We start from the raw sequence: 27,356 nt of genomic DNA, 5'->3' as shown, positions 1-27,356 counted from the left end.
TTAACAGTATCGCTTCAGCGCAAGGAAATAGAGGACTATAACTGTTGGAGTATAAACATTACCTTTGAACTCTGTCATTGTCTACTAATTGAAATATTACCGTTTGGACTTAGAAATGTCTTTGAAGCTATATTTGATGAAAGTACATTGTTCAGGCGCAAGAGAAGCAGTTTGTGTGCATGCCGTATTGTTTCTGTAGTTATTTAACCAAGCGAATCTACAGTGTGCTCACTTTAATGCAAATCAAGGTTCAGCTCCTACTTTAGTCTCAGCAAGCCTTGCAGAATAGCCAGTCAGAACACTAACGTGGTCCAAGAGGCTCAGCTGCATGTAGCATAGTAATAATTTGGGATAATTTATACTGTGAATATAGACATCAAATTTAATACCTCTGGTTTTTGGTGAAGGAACAGTGTGTGAGCATCGTGTGCTTTATACATGAGCATTTCTCTTTCTTCTGTTGAAAATAACTGAATTCCTTCCAAGCTCTATGTCAGATAATTAACGCTGTAATTCTTGCAGTCAGCTGGTTTATTCCTTTCCACCCTTTATTTGTGCTGGAACTTCGTTAACCTCCTCCCATGCACCAGGTCTCTCTCTCCTTGCAATCCAGGGCAGCTGCTGGTGAGAGGGCTTGTGATGTTGCTACCCCAGCCACCTCGCTCATTTGCTGGAGGTCAGTGCCTCCGTGGCAGTATCAAGCTTGTGCCAGCTCATCAGAACAGCTGTTCATAGGCCAGCATATTAATTTGAACTGCCAGGGACTCTGCTTTAGGCCATGCAAGACTTGTTGCCTACAATGCTTGCTCACCTCTTGTGCCCTTACTGTGGAGGTGGTCACCTCTTCATGTTTTGCATCTGGAGCCTGTAACCTTGTGGAAATATCCTAATGTGAGTTCCTAGGGTGGGTGGTGAGGCTCATGGCAGACAGAAGGCAATTCATGCAGTTGGAGAGAATGGTGAGAGGGTGAAAGGGTGCATTTGAGCACTTCAGAGTTGGAAGGACACCTTAATTAACAGAAGTAACAAACATGACATGCTATTTGGGCATACCTAAAATCTTGTTTCTGTAGTAAATACGCTTTGAGGATTTAGGAGGGGGAAAAAGCTGTTTATGTGGGTGGATAGCAACAGGACAAGGGGGAATGGTTTTAAACCGAGATAGGGGAGGTTTAGGTTGGATATTAGGAGGAAGTTTTTCATGCCGAGGGTGGTGACGCACTGGAACAGGTTGCCCAGGGAGGCTGTGGATGCCCCATCCCTGCAGGCATTCAAGGCCAGGCTGGATGTGGCTCTGGGCAGCCTGGTCTGGTGGCTGGTGACCCTGCACATGGCAGGGGGATGAAACTGGATGGTCACTGTGGTCCTTTTCAACCCAGACCGTTCTGTGATTCCATGATTCTGTGACTTGATGGTCTCCCTCCTGTTACTTCCTCCTAGAAATTACGTGCTCTGTGCCCTGTTGGGTAAGTGTGCCCTTCTTGTAATAAGTGACATCATGGCAGTGCGGGCCCTGCGGTCAGTGTTACCGAGTTGGCTCTTGTGACCTCGATAATTACTAATCTGCGTTATCGGTATTTCTGAGCCTTGTCAGCAGTGTTTGTTGAGCGTTTAATTTCGTGCTTAGTTACTGGAAGCCTTGAATAGGAGAAGGCGATTGAAAAATCTGGAGAAGGAAAAAAGCAACCCCCTGCCCGAGTCGTTCTCCGGGGGTAGAGGTCTGCCGGGGGGAGCCGGCCGCCCGAGGGGAAGGCGGCATTGTCATGCTAATGCCCGGGGGCCGAGGAGCGGGGCAGCCATGCGAACAATGGCCCTGGAGCCAGAAAGTCTGCGCGGCACCTCGCCGAGCGGGGCCGGGGGGGGCTCGGCGCTGCGCTGCTGGCAGCCGGCCACGGCCCTGCGGTCCTCGCTGCCTCGGTCGGGCTGAGAGGGGCAGGGCCGTTGGTCTGCTTTTCGGTATTTCCATAGGAAAAGGGTCCGAATCGCTCAGCTCCGTAGCTGCAATTCCCCTCTTCCCCAGCTGGATGCGGCGGCACCGCCCCGCGGGCGGAGCTCGGCACGGGGGTGGCACTGCGCTGGGCGAGGCTGGGGGTGAGCTTGTGTGAAGGGGAGAATGCCTTAACCACCTTATAGCAAAAACTGCGCGGCTGGAAAGGGGAAAATGGGTCAAGATGAATAAAAGTTGTCTAGTGAAGTCTTGTAATATGCTCCAATAAGAGAATGCATCATGCTGGTAACGCGGGGATAGATCTGAGTTCTTCACGGCACTGGGAAAACACATTTGCTGCATTTCATTACTGTTAATTTAATGGCAGAAACTTCGTAGCAGTTAGTTAATTGGAATTCCAGAGTAACAGTAAGATGGACATTCAGGAGTCCAATGAGTAGCGTCCCCAATTACCTAATTGTGCTGGGCATGGTAAAAAGCAGCTATGCTTTAATTTCTTCACGGTTAACAACTTTGTTTGTGAAGCAGACAGATACTTCATGATTTGGTTCTTTGGTTTCTGAAGTCTGCAATAATACACACGTTTGATAGTTGCAAACAATGTGAAATCTTCCTGTCCTAAGATTTCTGATAGTGTCCAGAGTGCATGTCAGTGACTTTCATCCAGCTGCTCTAAAACAAGTCCCTTCTTAACATTAACTCTTCTCCAGAAAAATGTTGTTAGGTTTATATTTACTGAGGGAACAAACCCACCGCCGCTCTAAGTTCATTATAAATATATGTATAAATACCGACTGAGTTAGGTTATATTACTCATTTCCATCTTTTGACAAGCATATGATACATTTCATTTAATATATCAAATTTCACAGCAGTTAGTGGATGGGGAAAGAATGTAGAAATCATATAAGCAGTCTTGGATTGTACATGTGTGCAATCAGTAGTCTTTTTTAAATAATGCTAATATAATCTTCAGTTTAATTGAATTATTTCTGTAGCCTTGCACAGATAGGTGTATGAAAAAGTGGTTTGGAGTAGTTGTGGATGTCATGCAGCCAGTTGGCTTGCAGTAGCCAGCAGTCTTCTCATTGAGTCCTGACTTCAAAGATTCCAGCAGTGGTTTTACCTGCTTTTACCTTTGTTTTTCATGTGGGCACATTTGACAGTGCTTAAGTAGAGCTAGTTTATCTGTTTCAGTATGACACTTTTTTATAGTTGTTATAGGCATGCCTTCCATTAGCTACATAGAAATGTGCTTTTAAAAGCTGTCGGAGAAAGAAAAACACGCAACATCAAACTTGCATTTAAATTGTTGTTGTTGAGGAATTGACTACAATGGACTAAATGCGACTTTGACCAAAAGTTACCCTCAGCTCTTTTTGTATTATAAATAGGAATAGGGAGTTGGAAGCACTGTCTTGTTTTGGAGTCCAGACCTTTTCTGTCACCTGCAGATGTATCAGATGGTGAATTAAATTAAGATTTTGGATTAGATTTAGTTAGATCAGCCCCAAAACCTAAACCGGATTAAAAATAGTCTCCTAATTTCCGCTCCACATGCATTTTAATGGCTAGGTCATACCTACTTGTAGGGACAGTAGTTTGCAGAAAAAACACTTGCATGTCTTTCCTTCCTTATTCACATGTTATGCCTTCAAAGATTATTCGTTTCCTTGTCAACTTTCACTTTATTAATCTTTCTTTGTTTCTTTGGCTCCATTTGTAGCTCTTTCCTGTTCTCCAGATAGTATTACCAATCCTCTGCTTATGCTGAATTTATCTACCTTGCCTCTCTTACAGTGCTGTTTCCTCTGGAAAATTTTCAAGGGGGTCATCAAGTTGTGTTTGTCTCTTTCTCCCAGCCACATCACATTGATACTTCTGACACCATGTGTTTGGTTAACTATGTCCAAGGACTTCGGTACAGTATCTTTATGCATCAACTCCTAGCTTACTTAGAGAAGAAGTTATTCCTAACATGAAGCTTTGCCACTGTCATGCCGCTTTATTTCATCCTGGTTCTGATACTCAAGTTCTTCACATGATCCAAATCATTTTTTACATAAAAGCAATGCTCAACTGAATTGACAGTTCATGTTTGCAAGTAAAGTTCATCAACAGTTGACTTACTGGGCTTAGTTCTTCACTGAAAAATGATAAATCAAGTTGATTCATTTTTACTTAACAACCGAGATCCTTCAATGGTCTTTGAACTACATGAGCAATTTCCATTCTCTGAACTATTTATTGTCTACTCTGCATTGAATTCTTTACTGTTTTTCTTTCAACCAAATTAATGATTATCTACGCATCATCATATCAGGTGTTTTAAAACTTTTAATATTTGTAGTAGAAAAGTTGCATCAGTCTTAGACTGACAGTCAGGTTTTTCTCCGGCGTTTTGTTCTACCTCAGAGTTGTGTTTGAAGCTGTTCAGATGATTGAGGTAGCATGTTTATAATTACCTAAATTGCATCTTGCCCCCATTATGTGCAGGGACTACAGTGAATGTTCTCCAATTTTGCTTTGCCAAATATGCTTACCTGGTACTTTTTATACTACTGCAAATGTTTTGAAACCTATCTTGTGTCTTCAAGTGAACTTAAGTTCTAATTCTCGTTAAGTTTGACATTTAATGTATTCTCTTTTTACAATACAATCTTTATTGAAAGTTAGGGGTGGTGCAGCTCACGTGGTTTAGGAATCGTGCTGTTAAAAATATTACAGAGCTATATCAAAAGTACAATTACCCCTAGCTTTTCTACTTCGCAAATCATCTTGGACCACATGACATGCTTTATGTCCTTCAGCCTCGGATTTTTGGAGCCTTACAAGGTGAAAGGCTTGATGACCATCCTGGTTCATGGATTCACAGCTGAGTTCCAATAAAAAAAGGCCACGGTTATAATAGCAAAAGCAGTATCTTATGTTTTTAGGAAGGATAATAAACTACTCTGTATATTAATTGGATGTTTATGAATAAATCACTTGTAAAAAGATTGCAATTGAATGCTTCTTCATAGCCATAATAGACCAAAAAAGAGATTGAAGACTTTGGAATCAACTGGTTGGCTTGTGGTTTTGAATTTCTTCAGTGTGACTGAGTTGACAAACACTCTAGTGGTTAATTGGTGCTTTAACACGTCTGAAGTGCTCACTTAGTTGTGTCCTTCTAGACTGTTAATATCAGGCAGTTTCTGGAGATGTTCCAGCTATTGCATGCCTCCGTGTGCTCAGTGTGGCTGCAGCCTTCCTTCATAATGGCAGTCCAGAGGCAACTCAGCAGAGATGTAGCCATGGCCCCTTCAGTTTGGTCAAATGTGGTTTTGTTCTTGTGTTTTTTGTCTTGCTTTAATGAAAGATACTCTCAGAGGAAGAAGTTCTCTCACTTTGGGGTGTGGTATTTACTACTAGAATAACTGGTCTGTTTCAAAACATTTTTGATCTGTTGAACTATGTGGCAGTTGTATCAGAGTTATTGGAGTGCATTCTTGAGTTACAATGGATATAGTCATCGGGAATTAGGAAGAAAGATAAGTTCTATGTGTCATTTTGTTACGTGTACTTTGATGTACATTCTTATACGTGGTGGAAATTGTAATACTAAAGGGAGGAGGTGCATACTGTTGTAAGCTGAGAGCAGTATGTTCTGTTGCACCTTGAGATGTGGCTGTTGAAGCTCAGAGCACTGGTCTGCAAGCAAGGCACGCTGTTATTAATGCAGTACGAGGGCAATGCTGCCTGCCTTCCCGAACATCCTGCACTGCACTGCGGCTGCTCTGAGCCCTGCAGCTCAGGGCCTTGCTGCTGCCTGCACCGCAGTGCTTTGTTGCTTCATTAGAGAGAAGTCAGAGATGTGTGAAAAGTAGGGCACGGGTCGGAGGCTGCGTGCCCCTTCCCGCCTCAATTGAAGTGACAGACACCTCCCGGCTCTGCCGCTAATTTCCCTCCATGGTGAATGCCTCTGAAGCACTAATTAAAATGAAAAGTTCTGGGGTCTTATGGCAGACAGATTGAGTTATTTCTGGTGGAAGCGGCCACCAGCAGTAATTGCAGCACAAATGCGAGGGTCTGCATTCATGAGCAGCGCCGGGCTGACAGGGGTCAGGGGGTCAGGCCCACCGAAACAAGAGGCCGCACAAAGGCGGATTCGGGGTTCTCTTCTTCCTCCTACAAAATCGCCTTTGTTTCTCCTCACTGTTTCGGTGTTCGAGTCTTTTCAGGCCTAATTACGCTTCCTTTTTTAATCGCTATATAAAGTTCATTAAGCAGATTGTGATCACAACTACTACACTTTAAAAAACGAAGTAGTATTTGACCACTGCAGTCTGAAAAATTAACCTGTTACTCGATTTACTTTTACACGTTGATCTGTTAAATGGTACCTGTATGTGAATGTAGGATGGCAGCTGGTGAGTTAACAAACCTAAGCATTTTGATACGGCCGTTAAAAGTGCAGTGGGTCTGGTTCTTAGCAAAACCATACGTTTTAGAAAATCCTATCACTAATATTTTTAGTTGCTGATCTTAATAAACATCCGTCATTTTAATTTTGTTTTGCAGAGGCCGAGTTATGTTCAATGCAATGGAGAACCTTGCAGATTTTTCCCTGTTCCAGAAATGCAAGTAGTGACTGAACGCTATGTTAATGTATCTTTCAGGAAACGAAGTTGGAAAAGTTACAAAATCATCCTTGCAGTCTTGTATTAGGCTTCACCAAACAGACTGAGCTTAACGGTTGTCAAGCAGGAGGGCCGCTTGCCTTGCACAGGAAGGATTAAAAGTGAACAATGACTCGACTGAGAGTTTGTGAGCGATTGCTTGGAGCCTACCTGCTTCTCATTCTCCATGTTCAAGGTAATTATATAGAGACTGAAAAAAGCTGTAACTGAGGAATGTATGCATTCCATTGTTTGTTGTTGTTTTGCTGTGTGTTCTTCTGTGAGCTCTGTGCAAATACCAAGGACCATTCTTTTGCAAGCAGGTTGGTATGTTGGAGTGATGTGCCAAACAGTTCGCACACACTAAAAAAGGAACCATTATAGTGGTCACGTGGAGGTTAGATAATGGAATATAGTTCTTCAGATGCTTGAATAGAGCAGATGCCAAGCACAGGTACACCATAGAGAAACTTACATGAGCAGCAAAATTAAAGTAGTTCGGTGTTGTGACCTCTTGATTTACAGTATCCTTTAAGTATGTCTGAACCCTTCAGACCTGACCCACTGTACTGTGGTTTTCTCCCTATTTTTTAACACTCCCAGCAGCCAAGACAGCTCAGCATTAACTGAACAAACCATTTGTGCTCACTCAATTGGATGAGGAGAGGTTGCATGGTGTTCCTGATAGCCTCGTTTTTGGTTAGTGAAGTATTTGCGAGTCTGTTGTCTGTCTGGTCATGAATTATCAAAAACTTCTGGAGATATGGTTATCACTAGGACTTCTGTTGCCCTCTCAAATTAGGATAAATTACAAAGAACATCATTGGGAATCAACCGATGTGCCTGTTGTCTTGTCTCCATCTTCCCTCTGGATATGTGCAAAACTTTGTCAGAAGTATTAAAGACTAAAGTTCATGTGCATGCACATGCTTTGGGGCTGAGGAGGAGCAAGGGGCTTGATTTTGAAGCTTTGCAATTGTAGCGAATACTTAGAGGTTGAAGGCAATAAGTCATCTTAAATCTAAGATTCTCACATCCTGATCCTTAATCTGGGAGAGCGAAATCTTTAATACCAGTCCCTCATCCTGTTGTTAATGTGCAATTTTGTAATTAACAAGAATTTATTGAATCTGCTTAGACAGAAATAGCCTAGATTGCATGTAGTTGAAGTTCAGAGGACAGATTCACGTGTATTTATAAATAACTCCAAGATAATTAGGTTAGTTTCTGCTAGAAAGCTCAGTAAAGGAAACTTTGGAAAGAAATCAGGAAAAATAAATAAATCCGTGCTGAATGAAGTTGAGCATAGAACAGGCTGCTTAAGAAGTTCTGCCTTACCTGTCCTTAGAGCTGTTCAAACCTTGATTGGAATGACTTTGAGCAACCATGTCTAACTTCCAAGTTGGACTGGCTTTGACCAGGTGATACCAGGGACCTCTTAAAGGTCCCTTCCACTCTGGATTATTCTCAGATATAGTAATATGCCATAGAACTTGTTCCATCAGTATTTTACTTTAAAGCAATAGTAAGTGAAAGAACAGAGTTGTTTCTCTTTCATATCTCCTTAGCTACAAATAAAAATTATATAAATACAGAGATTGCAAAGTGACTTAAAATTCAACTACATTCTTTCCGATAACGCTTGAATGAATACCTTCTAATGTGTATTATAATAATATTAAGTTGTAATACTCCATATTCTAAAAAAATCTGCTTCTGAAGAAGGAATTGCTGCTAAGAAGAGTCTCTCTTTCATATCAATATGGAGCAAGTTCTGAAAGCCCTGGGAAAATTGAGCTAGCTGCTTTGATGCGAGTTGCCTGCGGGCTTGTCTTCAAACACATGAAATGTATTGGAGGGGGTGGGGGGATTTTAAAAAAAAAAAAGAAGAAAAAAAGGAAAAAGAAAAAAAAGCCCCCACAAAGAACCAGTCATCTCTGCACTTGTTGGATTCTTGGAGGAGTCTGGTTTAGGGCAGTGTGGAAAAAATAAGCTGATAGTTACCAAGTGTTATCTTAGGAATGAGGACTGCATCATCTTCTTAGCTTGTGGGGCACTGCCCTGATTACAAAATGATCCAAAATGGATGTGAACAGCAGATGACTAAATTTAATAGCCTTCATTAAAAAACAAAACATAAAGGAGCAAATCATTTCTGTGTTTCTTTTCTCATTGTGGAAGGTCTTTACAGTATCATCATAGATGTAATTTACTCTGCACTTACTTTACATGGACAACCACCTGCTTTTGCTCATCTAAGGTGAGAATTCGTCACCTTCAACTGCAATTAAGAACCCTAGTAAATGAGTTATTTGCCTTACTGCTAGTGCAGGTTTCAAGTTCATAGAACCAGTTTTGCTTCAGAGTGGCATTCCTTATTTCATACGATACCCTGATGAGCAGAACTAATGGAAGTATGCAATGGACGGTTTAAATAGCTTCAGGTATACTTAGACATGTTCTCCTGAATTTTAACCTTTGATATAAGCTGACATGATGTAATATTAGATACATGATTCATCACGTTTTTGTATGTTCCTCAGACACACTGCAGAGCACAATATTAGCTAAAGAAGATTATCTCTTGTATTTAATGTACAGGAACAGAGAGTACTCTTCAGAAGTGACTGTTCTGGGAAGGAAATAGGACTAGAGGTTGGGTATCACTGGTTGGAGCACCACTGCACTAAACTCTGTGCTGTACCTCGTGGGGCAACTAGAGGGTGGTAGTGAAAGGTTTTAAACAAGCAGTCTGGGAACATGCTGTGGTTTTGTTGTTGTTGTTATTTGTTTTGTTGTCCTTGTTTGTTTGTTTTTAAGGAACCAGTTCTGCTAGGTGGAGCTGCCTATAATGTGCCTGGCCTTCAGAGATCACAGGCTTGATATATTTATTAATGATAATAAAAAAAAAAAGGCAGCACTATACAGACTTAAAAATATCAGAATGCAGAGCTCGTAGAAGTGTTTATGATACGTTAAGTTTCTGTGACTGTGTTTTTTAATGCAAAGTACTGCTATGTTGTTCAATCTGTACCAGCTAGACCAAGGTTTGTATACAATAGATTAGAAACTTCTCATTGTTGGAATGGTGACAGGCCTTGGCTGTAGTGGATGATTTGTGGTGTTTGTATCCTGCAGCGAGAAAAAAATCATCTAAAATTGCTGCATACAAATTTCAAAGTATCTCCTTTTTTTGCAAGGAAGACCTATCTAATGTAAGAAGTATTTGGAGTACTGTATTTCTGTTAGGATAAAGCCCCTTTAATGACAATTTATTTTGGAATGAAAGTGTTGTCATGTATAATGTCGATATAAACCAGAGGGAAATGATACTGTTATGAGTTCAGCAGAAAACTGCTGAGTGACTTGAGTGGACTACCTGGACCTGTACAAAGCACTAGACACTGGTCTGCATGACGTTCTGGTCATCAAAATGCAGAGAAATGGATTTGATGGATGGACTGCACTCTGCATAAGGAACTGGCTGGATGGTTGCACTTAAGAGTTGTGGTCAGTCGCTTGGTGTCCAAGTGGAGATGGGTGACAATTGATGATCCTCAGGGATCGGTGTTGGGAGCAGAATCACACAATCACAGAATTGTAGGGGTTGGAAGGGACCTCTGGAGATCATTGAGTCCATGGACAGCAGGATGAAGTGCACCCTCAGTAGGTTGGCAGATGACACCAAGCTGAGTGGTGCAGTTGACACTAGAGGGAAGAGATGCTCTCCAGAGGGACCTGGACGTGCTTGAGGGGTGGGCCCATGCAAATCTCATCATGTTCATCAAGACCAAGGGGAAGGTCCAGTGTCGGTGTCTGGGTCAGGGCAGAGCAGCCCTGATGAGAAGGATTTACAAGTGTCAGTTGATGAAAGGTTCAACATGAGGCAGTAGTGTGTGCTTGCAGCCCAGAAGGCATAGTGTATCCTGGGCTGCATGAAGAGAAGTGTCACCAGCCGGTTAAGGGAGGTGATTTTGCCCCTTGACTCTGTTCTAATGAGACCCCCCCCTGGAGTACTGTGTCCAGTTCTGGAGCCCCACAACTCAGTAAGGATATGGGGTTGTTGGAGCAGGTACGGAGGGGGCTGTGAAGGTGATCAGAGGGCTGGAGTGCCTCTCATACAAGGACAGGCTGAGAGAGCTGGGGCTTTTCAGCCTGGAGCAGAGAAGGTTCCAAGGAGACCTTATAGTGGCCTTCCAGTACCTCAAAGGGGCCTGCAGGGAAGATGGAAAGGACTTTTTACAAGGGGAAGTAGCAACAGGAGGAAGGGAAGTGGTTTTAAAGTAGAAGAGGGTAGATTTAGACTAGATATTATGAAGAAGTTCTTTACTGTGAGGGTGGTGAGACACTGGAACAGGTTGCCCAGTGAGGTTGTGAATGCCCCCTCCCTGGAAGCATTCAAAGCCAGGTTGGATGGGAGTTTGAGCAACACAATCTAGAGGGTGATGTTCCTGCCTATAGCAGGGGAGCTGGAACTAGTGATCTTAAATGTCCCTTCCAACCCAAACCATTCTATGATTGTGCTCTGTAGCTGCTAGTTCTAGCATTAAGCTTGATTTGTGGAGGTGGAGAGGATGTAGCTGAATATGAAATTACAGGCATAATTTTGGTTGAAATAAACACATTACATATGAGGCAACGTGGTGATGGTATGGAGGAAATGCTAAACTGTTGGCTTGAAGTTTCGTCAGCTTCTCTGTGGTTGTGTGAGAATGTTTGAGCTCACCAAATGTTTGACATTTGGCTCTGGCCGCAGCCCTCCAACCAGTTCCTTATCTACTGAATTGTCCGCCCTTCACATCCATTTCCCTCCCGTTTAGAGATAAGGATGTTGTGGGGTGGCCATGTCAAAGGCCATGCAGAAATCCAGGTAGATGACATCAGTTGCCTTCTGTTTGTCCACCATTGCAATGGCTCTATCATAGAAAGCCACTGGATTAGTCAGGAATGGCCTTCTCTTGGTGAAGCTGTGCTGGCTATCCTGAATCATCAGGACAACCCATGTGTGCCTTAACATGTCTTTCATGAGGATCTGTTCCATGATCTTCCTAGGCACAGAAGTGAGGCTCACCAGCCTGTAGTTCCCCGAGTCCTCCTTCCTCCCTTTCTTGTATATGGGAGTGATGTTTTGCTTTTTTCACAAATATTGCTATATAAATCATCTGAAAGAATTAAGAAGAAAAATGTCTTTCATTTTAGTTTTTACCTATAAAAGACATATGCGCTAGTCTTCCTGCAGTGTTAGTTTAGGAAAAATGATACTGCTTGAAAAATGCCAAATAGGGCTTAAAATTCAGGTGGCACCTTTGCACTGGCAGGGAAAATGAAAACTGTCCTTTGGTAATTTATAGGTATTTCTGTCAAAAAGTTCTGGGGAATTATATGGATTGTGTTGGCCTGAACCTATTACAAATTGCAGTTTCATATGCTGTTTGTTCTCATAAGAGCTGGGAGTAGCCCTACTTTAAGGGGCTCGATATCTTCTAACAAATTGAAACAATGCATTTAATGTTCAGAGGAGGAAGATGGATGAATGTCTGTGAGATGTAGGTTGTAAAGAATTCAGACTTCAAACGTGGAATTTCCCTGAAGATATGAAGGTTTTTGCAACATTAACTGTTTAGTTCCTAAATTAAGGAAATATATCTTGGTAGTTGAACAAAATAAGAAGGAAAATTAATCACAGAATCACAGAATGGCCCAGGTTGGAAAGGACCTCAAGGATCACGAAGCTCCAACCCCCCTGCCTTGCAGGGCCACCAAACTTACACATTCCACGGTCAGGTTGCCCAGGGCCCCATCCAACCTGGCCCTGAACACCTCCAGGGTCAGAGCAAGATACAATTCCTCCAAAATATGTTCTATTCCTGGATAAATTGGAAGCTTTCGTTGTGACTGCTGTCTTTGAGAGGTGCTGAGGTACCTCTTCAGCAGTTGCTGAGTTGTAGCTGATTGTTGTAAAAGCTTCCATCAATCCGAACTGGCTGCTCTTTTCTATTGCGCAGTAAGCATCTGACAGATATTGGATGTGTATTTCATCAGTGCAGGTGGATCTGCTCACAGTTCTCCTGACTTTGGCTCACACTTTGAGGACTTAAAATACCAAGAATACTGCTGGGCAGCACATAGAAGAGGTTTTTTATCTTGGTTACATTACATGTAATAGAGCTGCAGGAAACAGAAGATCATCTCTCATAGTGGTCACAAAGAATGTTCCAAATGAGGCACTTAATGCTCCAGATTTTTTTTTCTTGAATGTTCTTCCCTCAGAAGACAGATGGTATTTTTCTTATGAATTCCAACAGTCAGAAAAGCACTTTAATAAGATGAGGTAGAATAAATGACGCTCAGGTCTACTAATGCCAAGAAACTGATGGCTACTTGGGAACATTATTTAGCCCTATTTTTCTTCTCTGAAAGCTTATTTGTGAGAATGTTCATGTCATTTATGGAAATTTAATTTGCAAACAAGATTCACCTTAGCTCTGTTTTGAAGTACTAATGCATGCAGAGATCAAAAAAACCCAAGAGATTCTGGAGTTATTAGTGCTCTTCTATGAGACTGTGAGTCCATAAAAAATGACTTCAGTTCAGAGAATTACAAAATTGCATATTAAGTACGTTTGGTCATGCATAAAATTACGCTGTTGTGGTTACCCAGCAGCCAGCCTCCTGGCTGTCTGAGCACAGCAATGAGAAAGGCTTTCTTCAGAATATTCTTACCAACCTTGCATCACTACTTTGCTGCCCCACCTCCAAAAGGATAAATATCCTGTTTATATCGATTATGGCTGGGAGATTTGCTACTAAGGAACTAAATACAAGCTAGATATTTCTAGAGTAGAATGTTTAACTCAGAGTTCCATCATTCTCAGGGTAGTTCTAACGTTTTGTATTTATTTGATAATAAAAGGTTTTTGTTGTAGTAAATATTTCTCTGAAATCTCTCTCTGAAATGAGTTGCAGAAATACATATTCATTCATTTTTATTGTTTAAATGTCCAGGACAAAATCTAGACAGCATGCTCCATGGCACGGGAATGAAGACAAATCCTGACCAAAAGAAACAAGCCAATGGGGTAACGCTTGCTCCAGAAGACACCTTACCATTTCTTAAGTGCTACTGCTCAGGACATTGTCCAGATGATGCTATTAACAACACATGCATGTAAGTATTGTACACGGGACAAAACAGGCTCTTTGAGGCTTTTTGCTCATGAGTGCATGAAGTATGAGGTTGGATCAGGCTCTGTCAAGTGGTTTGGTTGTAGTGGAATAGAAACTCAACAGTACTGTGAAAAGCTGAGAGTTAAAATCCTCTGTCTGTATACTGCTTTCACTAGAACCATTTGCAACCATTAATTTTGCCCCAGCAACTGCTTTGAGGAACTGAGTTTTTAAGTGACCTGTAGAATTTTAGAACTGTGTGAACATAAACACAATGTAAACCTGATTTGACTATATGCCTGCTTATAGTCAAATATTTCTTCATGTAGGTAGTAAAAAACATAGTATCTTTACAAGAATTATAGATTGACTGCCCACTAAAGATGTTTTTACTTTTATGTCTTTAAATATTCCTTATTCCTTGTCTTCTGTTTCTTCATTCACCTTTCCACATTTAAGGAAACATGGGAACTCTTCCTTAAGAACTGATCTAAAGATAGATAATAAAAAGTATTATTCTTTCTAATGTAATTTGACTGTTTACAATATCAAGAGCCTTTAATGCTGTTGCTTGGCATATAAAGATCCAACCTTGACCGTGTGTTTTGAAACATAAATCTGCATTTTACAAATATAGTTCTGCCCCTAGAAGATGTTCATAGATCACTCTGGTTTGTTGTTTCTAAATTCCCTTCCTGCTTTTCTTTTGCTTTTTATCGCCCTCTACTGTATAAAGTCAGTATAGGCCTTCATTTGTTTTTTCTTCCATCTGCATTGACTGATGGCAATAGGGTGATTATTCTGAAATAACACTGTTAGTTTCTTTACCTTAATTTAAACAGTCCTGTTCAGAAAGTGGTTGTGAGTGTCTGCTCAGAGTTGCTTTTTGGGTGTTGTTCATTGGAAATTGGAGTATAAAGGAAGGAAATATCCCTACAGTGTTTTAATTGAAGATACTGGGAGAGGGGAGAAGGAAAGGTGGTCTCAAACTGTGTGGTAGCTACCAATACAGAGTATTATTTTTGTTTTAGAAACTGCAGGTTTTTAATTAGTTGAAGTCATCTAATGCTGCGTATCAGACAGCGAACAGGCTGGTAAAATATATCTAATCTGTTTGTTCCAGAACTAATGGGCATTGCTTTGCTATCATTGAGGAAGATGAACATGGGGAACCAACACTTGCTTCTGGCTGCATGAAGTATGAAGGTTCAGACTTCCAGTGCAAGGTAAAAAGGAGACACTGTTAAAATTGGGAATATCCGTGGAGTTTATTTAGGGAAACTGCATAATTAATACAGATCTCTGTAATTTGGCTGCAGTCATGAAGTTTTGCATGTTACTGCTTCACTGAGGAGAATGAGATTCTTTATGGTTTTTGAGCAAAGTTTGGAGTAAAATCCAGGCTTTTTAGTGCTCTGTGCAAGTAGTTCCAATTCAGTGACAAAATGAACGGAGGGCAACAACCTTTTACTTTTGTCAGCTGTTTCTTTAGTTGAAGAACCAACTTCACAGTAAAACTGATTGATCCAGGGAGTTTGCTTTAGTTTGGGATTTCTTGATTGTCTGAATTTGTAACTTCTTGTTCTCTTCAGTTCATTTGACAGGAGAGTACTAAAATTAAAATGACCTAAACTTATGTTTCTGCTGAGTCATATCAGTAGGATTTCCAGTTTTGTGTTTGGTCACTTCAGAATCTGATTCCAATTTTCCTTCAACAGGATTCACCAAAAGCACAATTACGTCGGACAATTGAGTGCTGTCGGACTGACTTCTGCAATCAGGATTTACAGCCGACATTACCACCGCTAGATAGTACAGGTAAACAGCTCCTAAGTGTTCACATTGCTGCTGATGTTGTGTGTGTTCTCTACTTCTTGATCAACAGGTGAAAACAAGCAGAAAATATAATGACAATACTGCAATGGTGTGTTTTTTCTTTAATTCATTTTGATTTGAAGCTCTTTATTGCTCTTCATACTTGATTTCTAGTTTTCTGCTATTTTGAAGTTTGTTTCTCCATAGTTACGATATTTTTACTCTTAGCCTGTTCATTTATCTATCTTCATCTGCATGTGGTCTTCTGATCTCTTTATTTACATTAAGATTCCACCGAGTTTCTCTTCTCTAGACTAAACAAGCCCAACTCCATCAGACTTTATTCATAGGAGAGGTGCTCTAGTCCTTTCAGCATCTTTGTAGCCTGTTGCTGGACTCTCTCTGTTATGTCCATGATTTCACTCTTGTGGACTTGGAGCTCAAAACTGTACTCAAAATGTGACTGGTGCTGAACAGAGGACAAGGGTTGCTTCCCTTGGTTTATTGGCAATGCTCTGCCTAAAGCAGATGAGAATACAGGTAGCCTTCTTTGTGGCAAGGGCACATTGCAGGCTCATGAATACAATTGTTTTTTTCACATTTGCAGTAATCTATCATTCAAACTGTTTTCCTGTCTCTCAGAGTCACAGAATGTCAGGAATTGGAAGGGACCTTGAAAAATCATCTAATCCCATCCCCCTGCTGTAGCAGGATCTCCTAGGTTAGGTCACATAGGAGCATGTCCAAGCGGGTTTTGAATGTCTCCAGAGAAGGAGACCCCACAACCTCTCTGTGCAGCCTGTTCCAGTGTTCTGTTACTCTTACTGTGAAGGTGGTTTTTTTTTTCCTTATTTATGTGTAACCTTCTGTGTTCCAGCTTGCACCCATTGCCCCCTCATCCTGTCACTGGGGCCTTTTTGCATAAACAAAAAGACCCTCGTGGAGGCCTTTTTGTTTATGTAACCTGATGATGATTAATGACAGTAATCTAGCATTTCCTCATAGCTTTTTTGACCTGTTTTTTACACCTAAAATATGTCAGTGTTATTGTGGATACATGTGCAATTCTAAAGTAGTTGAGAAGATTAAAAACTGAATAAGCTAATAAACCACTTTGGGAATGATTTTTGTTTTTTTAATAGATGGGCTTTTTGATGGCAGCATTCGTTGGATGGCAGTCTTAATTTCTATGGCAGTCTGCATAATTGTCATGGTCATCTTATTTAGCTGCTTTTGTTACAAGTAAGTAAAGCACTTCATTTATTGGTAACGTTTTTCATGTCTCAAATGAGTGTAAATGGAGTAGTTTGCATTGTTATGTAAAAATGAAATTTTCAGAACATAGAGCTGAGATTATTTTGATCCTTCATTCTAGGTGCCAAGTGATTGTTTACAGTTTTCTGAGCTATGTGTAGCTTTCTTATAGCACTCAGTTAAGAGGATTATGTCAATTATATATTTAAATCTTCGATCATTTTGTTGATTAAATTTGTTCTGAGACCTACCTTTGCATAACGTTTCTTCAAGCCTTAAATAACAAGGATATGTTGTCTGATTTTCTGCTATTTCTAAATACTTTGCTGCTTGAGCTATGATAGTTCACACAGGTGCAGTTCAATGCTGCCTTCTGTCTGTTCAAGCTCTTAGATGGAAATCAGCATCATCCTAGCAGGTTCAGCAGCAATGTACGTGTCAGCCCCATCTGCCATGGTTCAAAGTTCAGTCTTTTCCTCTAAACCAAAAGCAGTGGTAGTTTATATTGGTTACAGTGACTTCAGGCTGAATTTCTAAAACGCTGATATTTCACCTGAAAAACAATAAATTGGCCTGCCTCTGTACATAATACGTGTTTTTATGCTAAAAAAAGCCAAGACACCAAACCTCTTTAAATTGCATTTCTTGATGAAATTGTATGGTGAAATCTGCTTTTCTTATGTAAATTTTAAATGCCTTTTTTCCTAGTTCAGCTTACTACGTAATCTGAAGAAGCGTTTTGAAGCTCAACTTCTCTTCTACTTTTACTATTTGCAGGCACTATTGTAAGTCAATGGCAAAGAGACACTGTTATAATCGTGACCTGGAACAAGATGAAGCATTTATTCCAGCTGGGGAGTCATTAAAGGACCTCATTGACCAGTCACAGAGTTCAGGCAGCGGCTCAGGACTACCATTGCTGGTAAACTATAAACCCAGCATTTCCAACACTGAACTTGCGTCTGTATACTGTAAAGTAAACATACTCCCCCTCCACCCTTCTTTTTCTTTCATTTTCTTCAGGTTCAGCGCACGATTGCCAAACAAATTCAGATGGTGAGGCAAGTTGGAAAGGGAAGATATGGTGAAGTGTGGATGGGGAAATGGAGGGGTGAAAAAGTCGCAGTCAAAGTGTTTTTCACCACAGAAGAAGCCAGTTGGTTCCGAGAAACAGAGATTTACCAGACTGTTTTAATGCGTCATGAAAACATCCTTGGTAAGGAAACAGCATGGTGTTTGAGCTTAGGTTAGGGTGAAGGATGAGGAGCTCTTACTGAATGGGTTGAGGAGTATATGTTCTTATGTGAAATTATCTGATGGGTGCCTCTTAATGGATACTAATAGAATATTATAAAAAAAAGTATTTCTTTATACTTTGGGTTGGAAATGTCTGCTATCTCTGCACTCTAAATCTAGAACGGGAACCTCATACAGGAGAAATCTGAGCTCTTGTGTTACCAGTGTTCAAAGGGGGAAAAGATAAATTGTGATACAGTCTAAGATGAGAAGGCTGAAGGAATTGTTAGTTATTGCTATATATATATATATATAACATATATACATATATGTTAGTTATTGCTATATATATAGTTATATAAAGAACTTACATATATAATAATAAATTAATTAATAATAATAATAAATAACTCGTAACTTTGTTTTATGTTTTTGGTAGGTTTTATAGCTGCAGATATTAAAGGCACTGGATCCTGGACACAGCTTTACTTGATTACAGATTATCATGAAAATGGATCTCTATATGATTTTCTGAAGTGCACTACTCTAGATAACAGGGCGCTCCTCAAACTGGCATACTCTGCTGCATGTGGTCTGTGCCATCTACACACGGAAATCTATGGGACGCAAGGCAAGCCTGCTATTGCACACAGGGACCTGAAAAGTAAAAACATTTTGATAAAGAAGAATGGGACGTGCTGTATTGCTGACTTGGGTCTCGCAGTGAAGTTTAACAGGTAGATAAGCAAATCTTCTGTAACAGGAAAAAAATAATTGTGTTCTTTCAGTGTGCCAGATAACCAGTTTAAAAAGAGACACTGAGTCATTTGGTTGTATCTTTTCAGGGTGTTTTCTTTTTTGTTGGGTTGTTTTGAGATGAAAATGCAATTAATCCTTGGGATACTGTTAAGCATCAAGGTGAAAACAGGTTAAGAAGTGAACAAGGAATAATTTTTTGGAGGAAAGGAAGAAAATTAATTCATTAGTCAAAACTGACCTTTCATGCTCACTGCCATTATCTAGTTTAGTTCTAAATTACCTCACAGAACATATGAACATTGTGATAGGATTTGAAACTAAGTGTTGAAAAGAATACTGTAGGAGTAATATTGAAAATACTTTTCAGTGGCACAAGCTGAGTGAAGCTGAAGACAAGTACTACACTGGAACATGCAAGAAAGCACATAAGCCTTTACAAGTAGTTTTCATTTGAGTTGTTGCCGCGTATATGCATCTTTATAGGGGGGTTTAATTTTGTTTCCAATGCAGTAAATGACTAACTTCCATGCAGGATCGTTTTGCCATGTTAGGTTTTTCAGTGGCACAGTATGTTCTAAGTGTAATATTGAAAAGGAAATACCTGAAAGAAAATCATTTGTAAGTGGGAGCTTTGCAGCGTTGTGCTCATATCCCTACACATGCAGTTTCATACGATGTCTTGTAACAGCCAACAGTTACTAACTTGTTAACGTTTTCCTACAGTGACACAAATGAAGTTGATGTTCCCTTGAATACGAGAGTGGGAACAAAACGTTACATGGCTCCAGAGGTCCTAGATGAAAGCCTGAATAAAAACCATTTTCAACCATACATCATGGCTGACATATACAGTTTTGGGCTGATAATTTGGGAAATGGCTCGACGCTGTGTCACAGGAGGTAAACTTCTGTATATTCTGTATAAGATCTACCAGGACCTTTTCGTCTCTTTTAACGTTGCATATTTTACTTGAAAACAATAAAAGGAAATAATCAAGCAGTCCTGTTATGAACAGGTTTTCCTTCTTTTAGAGCAGTAGTGATTATCTGTCCAGCATATGGGCTGAAAACCACTGATGCTTAATCTTTTACACGGTTATAATTAAGAAGCTTAGGGTTTTTTTTGTCTACTTGCTGAAAAAGCAAAGTGCCAGGTCTTGGGGAGGTGGTGGAATACAGATGTACTGTTAATGTCATTTTTAAATGTAATTGATGAGGTATTCTGGTACAATTTATTGCATTTGTTTTCTTACTCAGTGTTTTAGACATTCTTGTGACTCCTCCTTCCTTTCCTTCTCAGTGTTCTGTTGTGATATTACAGCTCCTTTTCTGTTCTTCCAACTTTTGCTTTTTCTCTCTTTCTTTGTAGCAAAGATTAGAGAGAGAGAGATGGATTTTTTTTTTGTTGCTGTTGTTTTTTCTTAAATGATGTTTGTTCTTTCACAACTATCTCCAGGTATTGTTGAAGAGTATCAGTTGCCATACTATGACATGGTGCCAAATGATCCATCTTATGAGGACATGAGGGAAGTGGTGTGTGTCAAACGTCTGCGCCCAGTAGTATCTAACAGATGGAATAGTGATGAAGTGAGTATGCTGAAAGCAAGCATTAACTCAATTTGTTCATGAGCAAAGAAGGGTATTTTAATGTTGGAATGTGAAGACATTGTGGACAGAGACTACTGTCAGATATCATGGTATTTTAAACTGCACAGCAACAGTAGGACAAAGATCTGTTTGAAATAGACTCAAAATTCCCAATTTTGATGTTAACTGTTTGGCAATGTGGGAATAAAACACATTAAAATAACACCCAAACGTATGAGTACAGCTTCAAACGATATATTTAGATAATGGAGTTTTGGGGGGAGTTTTAACTGAAGCTGAAACAAATTCTGTTTGTGTGGGTTTTTTTCTTGTTTTACTAGTTTTAATGTGTATTGCCTATGAAATTGTGATATTAAGTATTTTACAGAATAGAAAGCAATTTGGTTGCCCTTATTTTGAGCAGTATATTCAGAGTTCAACATTAACATTTTGTTTTACTCTGGAAGGTTATTAATAGGATCTTTTCTTGTGAAGGGTTTGTTGTGATAGGTGCATTTACTTTTTATTTCTCATTTTAAAAGATGTTGCATTTATGCCATGATGTAACTGGAATAGTAAACAAGAATGTGTTTTTAAAGGGTTACAGCTTGAATGCAGTAAATAAGGCTTCACTGTTTCATATACAAGGCCACACATGCCATACCCTTTTTTTTCCCAAATCTTAGAGTTCTTTTAGGAATTCCCACTTTTCTCCTTTGTGTTTTTTGATGGCAGGAGAAACTTCTGTCACTTAACTCGTTTTCTGTGAGAAAGTTATCTACAGTTTCTATGTTGTATGGATGAATTTATTTTTTTTTCTGCTTATTACTGTAATTTATGTACTGACATCTTTGAGTTATAGCAATAAATTGTGGCAAAGCATCTGTGAAACAAAAGAAATGCTTCAGTTAGTTTCAACAATTCTAGTGCTAGGCAGTGGAGGTTAGGAGAAAGAGCTCCATTAACAGTTATGCTGAAAAAATGTGTAAGTTACTGGTTTGGGCTCAAGAGTTTCCTTCTTTAAGCATGACATAACTGAAATTATGCGCCACTTGGCTCTATCTGTCGTTACAATGCTGTTCCTTTGTTTTCTTATTTAACAGTGTTTAAGAGCAATATTAAAATTAATGTCTGAATGCTGGGCTCACAATCCTGCTTCAAGACTCACTGCCTTGAGGATCAAGAAGACACTTGCCAAGATGGTGGAATCACAAGATGTCAAGATTTGACAAAGTAATTTGACATTGGAGAGTAAAGCTGGACTCCTAGAACTTTTCACTCCAACGTGGGTGAGACCTATGTGGAAAGAGGAAATAACTGAGATTCGGTGTATTTTCTCACCACACCTCTACAGGCTGCTAATCAAATCTTTCAGTACTTCATAGACTGTGATGCTGAGAGACTCTCTACACTACGTTCTATGTATATGGACAGCCTTGATAAAATATGCATTTTGTTTTGGTATTAGCTGCGTTGAGACTTCAGACATACTTAGTGAGTCTCCAGTAAAACTCTGGGTACTGAATTGAATGTTTCGATTACAGTGCTTTCTGTGAAAGCCTAACAAGCTATATGGATTCAACAGAGATGGAGAATATAAGCTTTTTATTTGCCTTCTACCTGATAAAACCTAGCCAATCCATATCAAGTTTTTGTGAAACAGCCTGTAGGTTATGAATCTGTTCGTGATGTTACTCAGTTAAACAGTTCCTTACGCCTTTGTGTGTGCCAGAATTATTTTGCTGCCATTTGGAATTCAAATGAACAAAGTTTTATTGTCAGGGCTCTATTTTGTGGCTCACAATCAAAGATCTGCTACAGAATTGAATCCTTGCCATTAAGTTACCCTTGAAAAGTCGCAGTTTTATTTCTGTTTTTGTTTTGATCACAAGGAGAACTGCTAAAATGTGAACCATTTACAAATTAAGGAATGCCTGCCTTGTCTGTTTAGTGCTTGAAACAATGTTCTTAGAGGCACAGACTGCCTTGGTCATCTCTCTTACAGCAGAGTGGGCTCCATAGTTTGATGAAATTTGGTACGGTTTTGTTTTTCACGGTGCCATGTGCAACTGGCATTTTTACTGTAGGGTACTTCATATCCTAAGAAGGAAACCTTTGTTGTGTTTTGCCTTCCTGCTTTATTGGAATTCACTGGTAGAGGTGCCTGTCCTCCTAACTTTTTTCCATAGAGGAGGGAATTAATTAGCTGAAGAAGCGTGCTTTCTCACTGTTTGACAAAGCTAGACAGAAGATAAGTTTTGACAGACTTGAGAACCAGTCTAATTCAAAGACACAAGAGGAAGAGATTAGAGAATACAATAAGGGTTAGGACCTGGAGAATGGAGTATGTGAACTATTGAAGATAAGATTCACAGTGCGCTGTGTTGCTCTGATGTAAATGCAGGAGGTTATGTCTGTGGGCCACTTAGTGGACAGCTGCTAAATTACAGAGTTGAGGAAAGGTAAACCATTGAGTTTTTCAAGTTTTAGTCAGCCACGTTTGGGAGGAACGACATAGAAGGATGTTTTGTGAGGATAAAACAAATGACTGGAGTTGTAGAATTTGGTCCTATCGTGCCAACTGGTTGGCATGCACAAGAAACTGCAGTTCCCTCCTTTCCTCCTCCCATCCAGATGAGCTGGTTACAAACCAGAGCCCCTCTGTGAGGTTACAGTAAGGCAGAATTACTAAATTATAACTCCTTTGACACTTCCAAGCAGAAGTCAGGCAACGGTGTCATAAAGTTAAAGCTTCAAGTCCATGAATCGTCAGAAGAATGAAAACACAGTATTTGCAACCATTGAACCTGTTTGCTAATTTAAGTGCCTATAACTTTGTACTGTAAATCTTGTTCTAGATAACTTTAAAAAGGGAAGTTATTTATACAGTGTGTTTGTGCTTTATTAAGAAAAAAAATAGTCCTATGTACATGTGTATAATTAGATACATTCATGCACACACACATATGCCATAGTTGAGATTTGAAGAAAAGGTGGGAATAATGTCAAAAAAGAAGAAAATGTTGAAACTTCAGGTTGATTTATACCAGATTATTTGTTGTCTAAAGGTTTGTACATGGAGATTGGTTTGAAACGTGTTTAAAATTCCCTTAAATACAACTGGTAAAAAAAGTGTAATGCAGAACTAATGTGATTTGTGAACAACTACAACCTCCTAACATGTTATCTTTTCATTCTAATTCTGTAGATTGCATAATGTAAATGGTCAGGCAAAAAGATAGCAGTATTTTTATTTTCTATGGTGATGTACAGACTTTATTTAATAGTGCTACATATTTTATAGATAACCAGCTATTTCGAGGGACATTTCTTTTTTTTGTTAATAAAGTCATTACTTTTGTTCAGTAATGCCTTTAAGTATTAATACGTGCTCTGGCTGAAAAGTTCATAGCTGCGTCAACTATGATTTTAATTTATTAGAGAATGGCAAAAGAGAACGATATTGTGCCACAGAGCTCACGGGAAAGGGCTTTTTAAAACAAGGTTTCTCCGTCCACTGCCAAGAAATATGTGATGAGTTAGAAATTATTAGTCATGTTTTTGCACATCTTTTTTGCACAGGTAGAGGAAAAAATGTTTGGTATGAGTCAAATGAAAAAGATAAGCTTTTTTTTGTTTTGGTTTTGCCTCTAGGATTTTTTTCAGTAAGGAGAAATGTTTATCTGGGTATCCTGCTAGCTTAAATTTCAGACTATGGAGATTAAGTTAAATTAACCCATTCCAATTGAGAATACTTTGGTTTCTACTTTCAGAAGCTGTTACCGCATTGTAAGCTGTAAGCTTTTGAAAAAATCAATTTCTCTCAAGCTTCAAGAAGCCATCAGTGATAGTATAAGCAAAACAAGGGAGTGAAGTTCTGTAGTTTCTAATTATCCACCTGTTTTCTGTTGTGTAGGCATTAGCAAAGTAATAAGATGGTGGTTTTTGGTAGACATCTTAAGACCTGAATTGATTTATACGTTCATTTAGACAAAGACAAGAATGGACTGCTGCAAAGATCTTTGACGTTTGGGAAACAGAAATCCTTGATCCTAAAGATTAACCTGTATTTTTCAGCACTTCATTTACCAGGTCCGTTCTGAAACGTGTGATGCGTATGTAGTTTTCCCTGTCATCAGTATGAACTTCTGGATCTTTAGTAATCTTTGATTCTCTGATATTCTAATAACACCAGTTCCTAAAGGACCTGGTTGCATAAAGCACTTCAACATGTATCTACCTTCCATGTCAAGTAATTGACTGTTTGGAGCTTGAGTATTTCTACACTGATACACTCAGCTCCAAGCCAGCCCGTTAGTTACTACATAATGAAACATACTCTTAAGCTAAGTTTTTGCTTTATGCAGTACGGCAGAATTCAGTAGCCTTTAAGGATAGATAGAATGGATACTTGGGTTTGTCTATTTGCATGGGAGTATCTTTTTTGGGTCAAAAATATAAGGACTCATCATCTAAAAGAAGTCCCCCAAGCCTGGTGAATGTGTTTTATATTTACACAGTTATAAACATCAATAAAGTCAGAAATGCGGGATGCATGAGTGCATGTTGGGAGCATGAAAACTGTGCCTTGGAATTTCTTGAACCCTTTCTTTTATTAATTAAGCCTATTCCTTGTGATTTCAGTTATTTGGAAAATAATTTGAGTAACGCACGTAGTTACTGCTGTTAAAATTACTTGCAAATTCCACAGGAAATATGGTGCTCCTATGGCCAAGTGTAGGCTTCTATTCTGAGTTTTGCTCAGGAAAAGGACACGTTTCACAGAATCACAGAATTATCAAGGTTGGAAAAGAGCTAGAAGTTCATCTAGTCCAACCATTTTAGTTTCCCAAAATGCTTCACTTTTTCCTGATTATTTTCTCGAATCCATCCTGAAGTATCAAATGAATGTGTTGTTACCTCCGTTGTGGTCTCGAATGATGTTTTAGACCTTGATCTGAATGACCATTTGAATGTGCTTTTAAAATGAACCATTTGCATACGTTTTGTCTACCCTATCCTCATAGATTGTGTTGCAACAACCTGAAATGTTGGAGAAGCAAACATAGTTTTAAAAGCCCTGTTTGGCTATAGCAGACCTTTCAAAAGGGAAGTTAAGCTTACCTTCCGTCAGCTGTTGGTATGCTACACTACTTCATCATTCTTTAGACAGCACCTCTGAAATCAGTCGATTTATCCAGTGCCCACAGTCTTTGTTCTGAACAGTGATATCTGAAAACAGCTGGCAGTGTTGTATGATGCAGTGCTTTATGGAGCCCTGGTGTGTTAGCTTTGCTTGGTGCAGCAGAGGCGGAGCGCACGTTACTTCTAACTTGAGAACAAACCCCGTGCAATTGTTGCTTTGTCATATTTCACCTTAGGTTGCGGTTACAAACACCCACACCATGTACTGACATTTGTGCTCCGACATGCCATGCCCAAAAAGAAATGTATTATATTGTATACAAGAAGAATAAATACCATTGTAGCTAACTTAGAGAAGATGTAAATAAAAAAATGAAAGAGTGGAACGAGGAAAATGGTCACACTCTTGTGTGTTATATGCCAGACGTGTAGAATAATCCTTTAAAAATGTAACACACTAATGTATTTTGTACAGCATCTGCTTTAAAAGGTGCCTTATTGAGTTTACCATGAATTGCTTGTTCTGTACACAGATTATGTCCAATGTATCATTTTTAAGTAAATAACCTTATTTTAGTACGCATTAGTAATGTGTTTTGTTACTATAAGGTTTTGTCTCACAATGTACTGACTTGGAAACCGTCATACTTTAAGAAAATAATTTCTTTTTTATACCTCATATGTGGTGGTTTTTTTCCCCAGCTCTTGAATAAGTTCTGGATGGCAGCTTTGATTGCTCAATGGACTAATATGCTTCTCTGCTGTTGGTTAAAAAATGATGCAGGTGATTGTATATAGCCTGAGTTCAGAGTGTTTTATGGTTGGAGTAAATGAATATCAATCAAGGGGATACTTGGTTTTGAGTACACAGTTGCCTAAATCTCAGGATGTTTTTCTCATTGCAGAAATGAGCAGCTACTAAACTGCAGCCAGTTCAGTTTCGGTTTGCAGAGAGAAGGAAAAATAAGGTCAGTTTTGAATCATTTTGTCTACATAAAGGTATGTTTTGATCTGGAGAAAGATTTCCTTTAGGGAGCTTTTCACAGTGTCTGTGAGGGTTTCATGTGTGAGCATCACATGAACAGTTAACCAGCACACTGTAAAAGTAACCAAAAATTTGCTCTTCTTACTGTTAGTATCTGGAAAGAGTAAGTTTTCTGTCATGGTTGTAGCTGTAGTTGACAGAGCGTATTCACTGACTGAACTTATAGCTGGGATGCGGACTGTGGGATTTCTTATGCTCACATTACAGGAGGACATAATGAAAGCACTGTGAGTAGCTGGAATTTTGCACCAGTGCTTTGGGTGTTGGATCGGGTGACCTCATGTTGCTCCTTGAAACGGCCACAGGATGGTGCTATATGGTAAAGATAGGGCAATACTTTTAAACATGGTGGAGGTTTTGACAGCTGAAAGTAAGTTCCACTGCCTGATAGTAATAAATATCAAAATGATGTCGCTGATGTATAATTATTTTTCACCTTCGTATAAAGTTTTTTTATGAAATGGGTTTAGATGAATCTGACTGCAGGATTTGGGCACTGATGAAATCAACTCTATAAAGATAACACACAGTGAAGAACACAGTGTTCATGTGCAAAACAGAAAGTTGGTGCTCAGAGAGTACTTGAATTGTGAGTGAAGTAAGGAGCTCATCATAGAAATGGGAAAAGAAAATTAAGGAACTTTAATTTCAAATTGCAAAGCATTATAAGGTATGCTCATAAAGCAGGTCAAGCTTCAGTAAGAAAACAGTTTTGCTAAGATGTTGAAAGATACAGGGCA

General features: G+C 39.4%; 1 protein-coding gene across 6 annotated transcripts in view; it reads left to right on the top strand.

The window, feature by feature from the left end:
* The window catches only part of BMPR1A (bone morphogenetic protein receptor type 1A), a 59,789-nt gene extending 33,639 nt beyond the window's left edge, over positions 1 to 26,150 (top strand). For all 6 annotated transcript variants that reach the window (XM_015866031.2, XM_015866026.3, XM_085553917.1 and 3 more), the window contains 11 exons: positions 6,610 to 6,805; positions 13,615 to 13,777; positions 14,900 to 15,002; positions 15,495 to 15,594; positions 16,734 to 16,833; positions 17,623 to 17,767; positions 17,869 to 18,061; positions 18,521 to 18,818; positions 19,564 to 19,739; positions 20,296 to 20,426; positions 21,530 to 26,150. In XM_015866031.2, coding sequence (XP_015721517.1) covers positions 6,739 to 6,805; positions 13,615 to 13,777; positions 14,900 to 15,002; positions 15,495 to 15,594; positions 16,734 to 16,833; positions 17,623 to 17,767; positions 17,869 to 18,061; positions 18,521 to 18,818; positions 19,564 to 19,739; positions 20,296 to 20,426; positions 21,530 to 21,655 — 1,602 coding nt within the window. In that variant the 5' untranslated portion in view covers positions 6,610 to 6,738 and the 3' untranslated portion in view covers positions 21,656 to 26,150. The remainder of the gene's footprint in view (positions 1 to 6,609; positions 6,806 to 13,614; positions 13,778 to 14,899; positions 15,003 to 15,494; positions 15,595 to 16,733; positions 16,834 to 17,622; positions 17,768 to 17,868; positions 18,062 to 18,520; positions 18,819 to 19,563; positions 19,740 to 20,295; positions 20,427 to 21,529) is intronic.
* Positions 26,151 to 27,356: the final 1,206 nt, after the last annotated feature.

Source organism: Coturnix japonica, chromosome 8, assembly GCF_054131305.1.
Source record: "Coturnix japonica strain WE chromosome 8, WE-NBRP24, whole genome shotgun sequence".
Lineage (NCBI taxonomy): Eukaryota > Metazoa > Chordata > Aves > Galliformes > Phasianidae > Coturnix > Coturnix japonica.
Note: the sequence above shows the minus strand (reverse complement) of the source record. Positions and strands in the feature narration are given on the sequence as shown.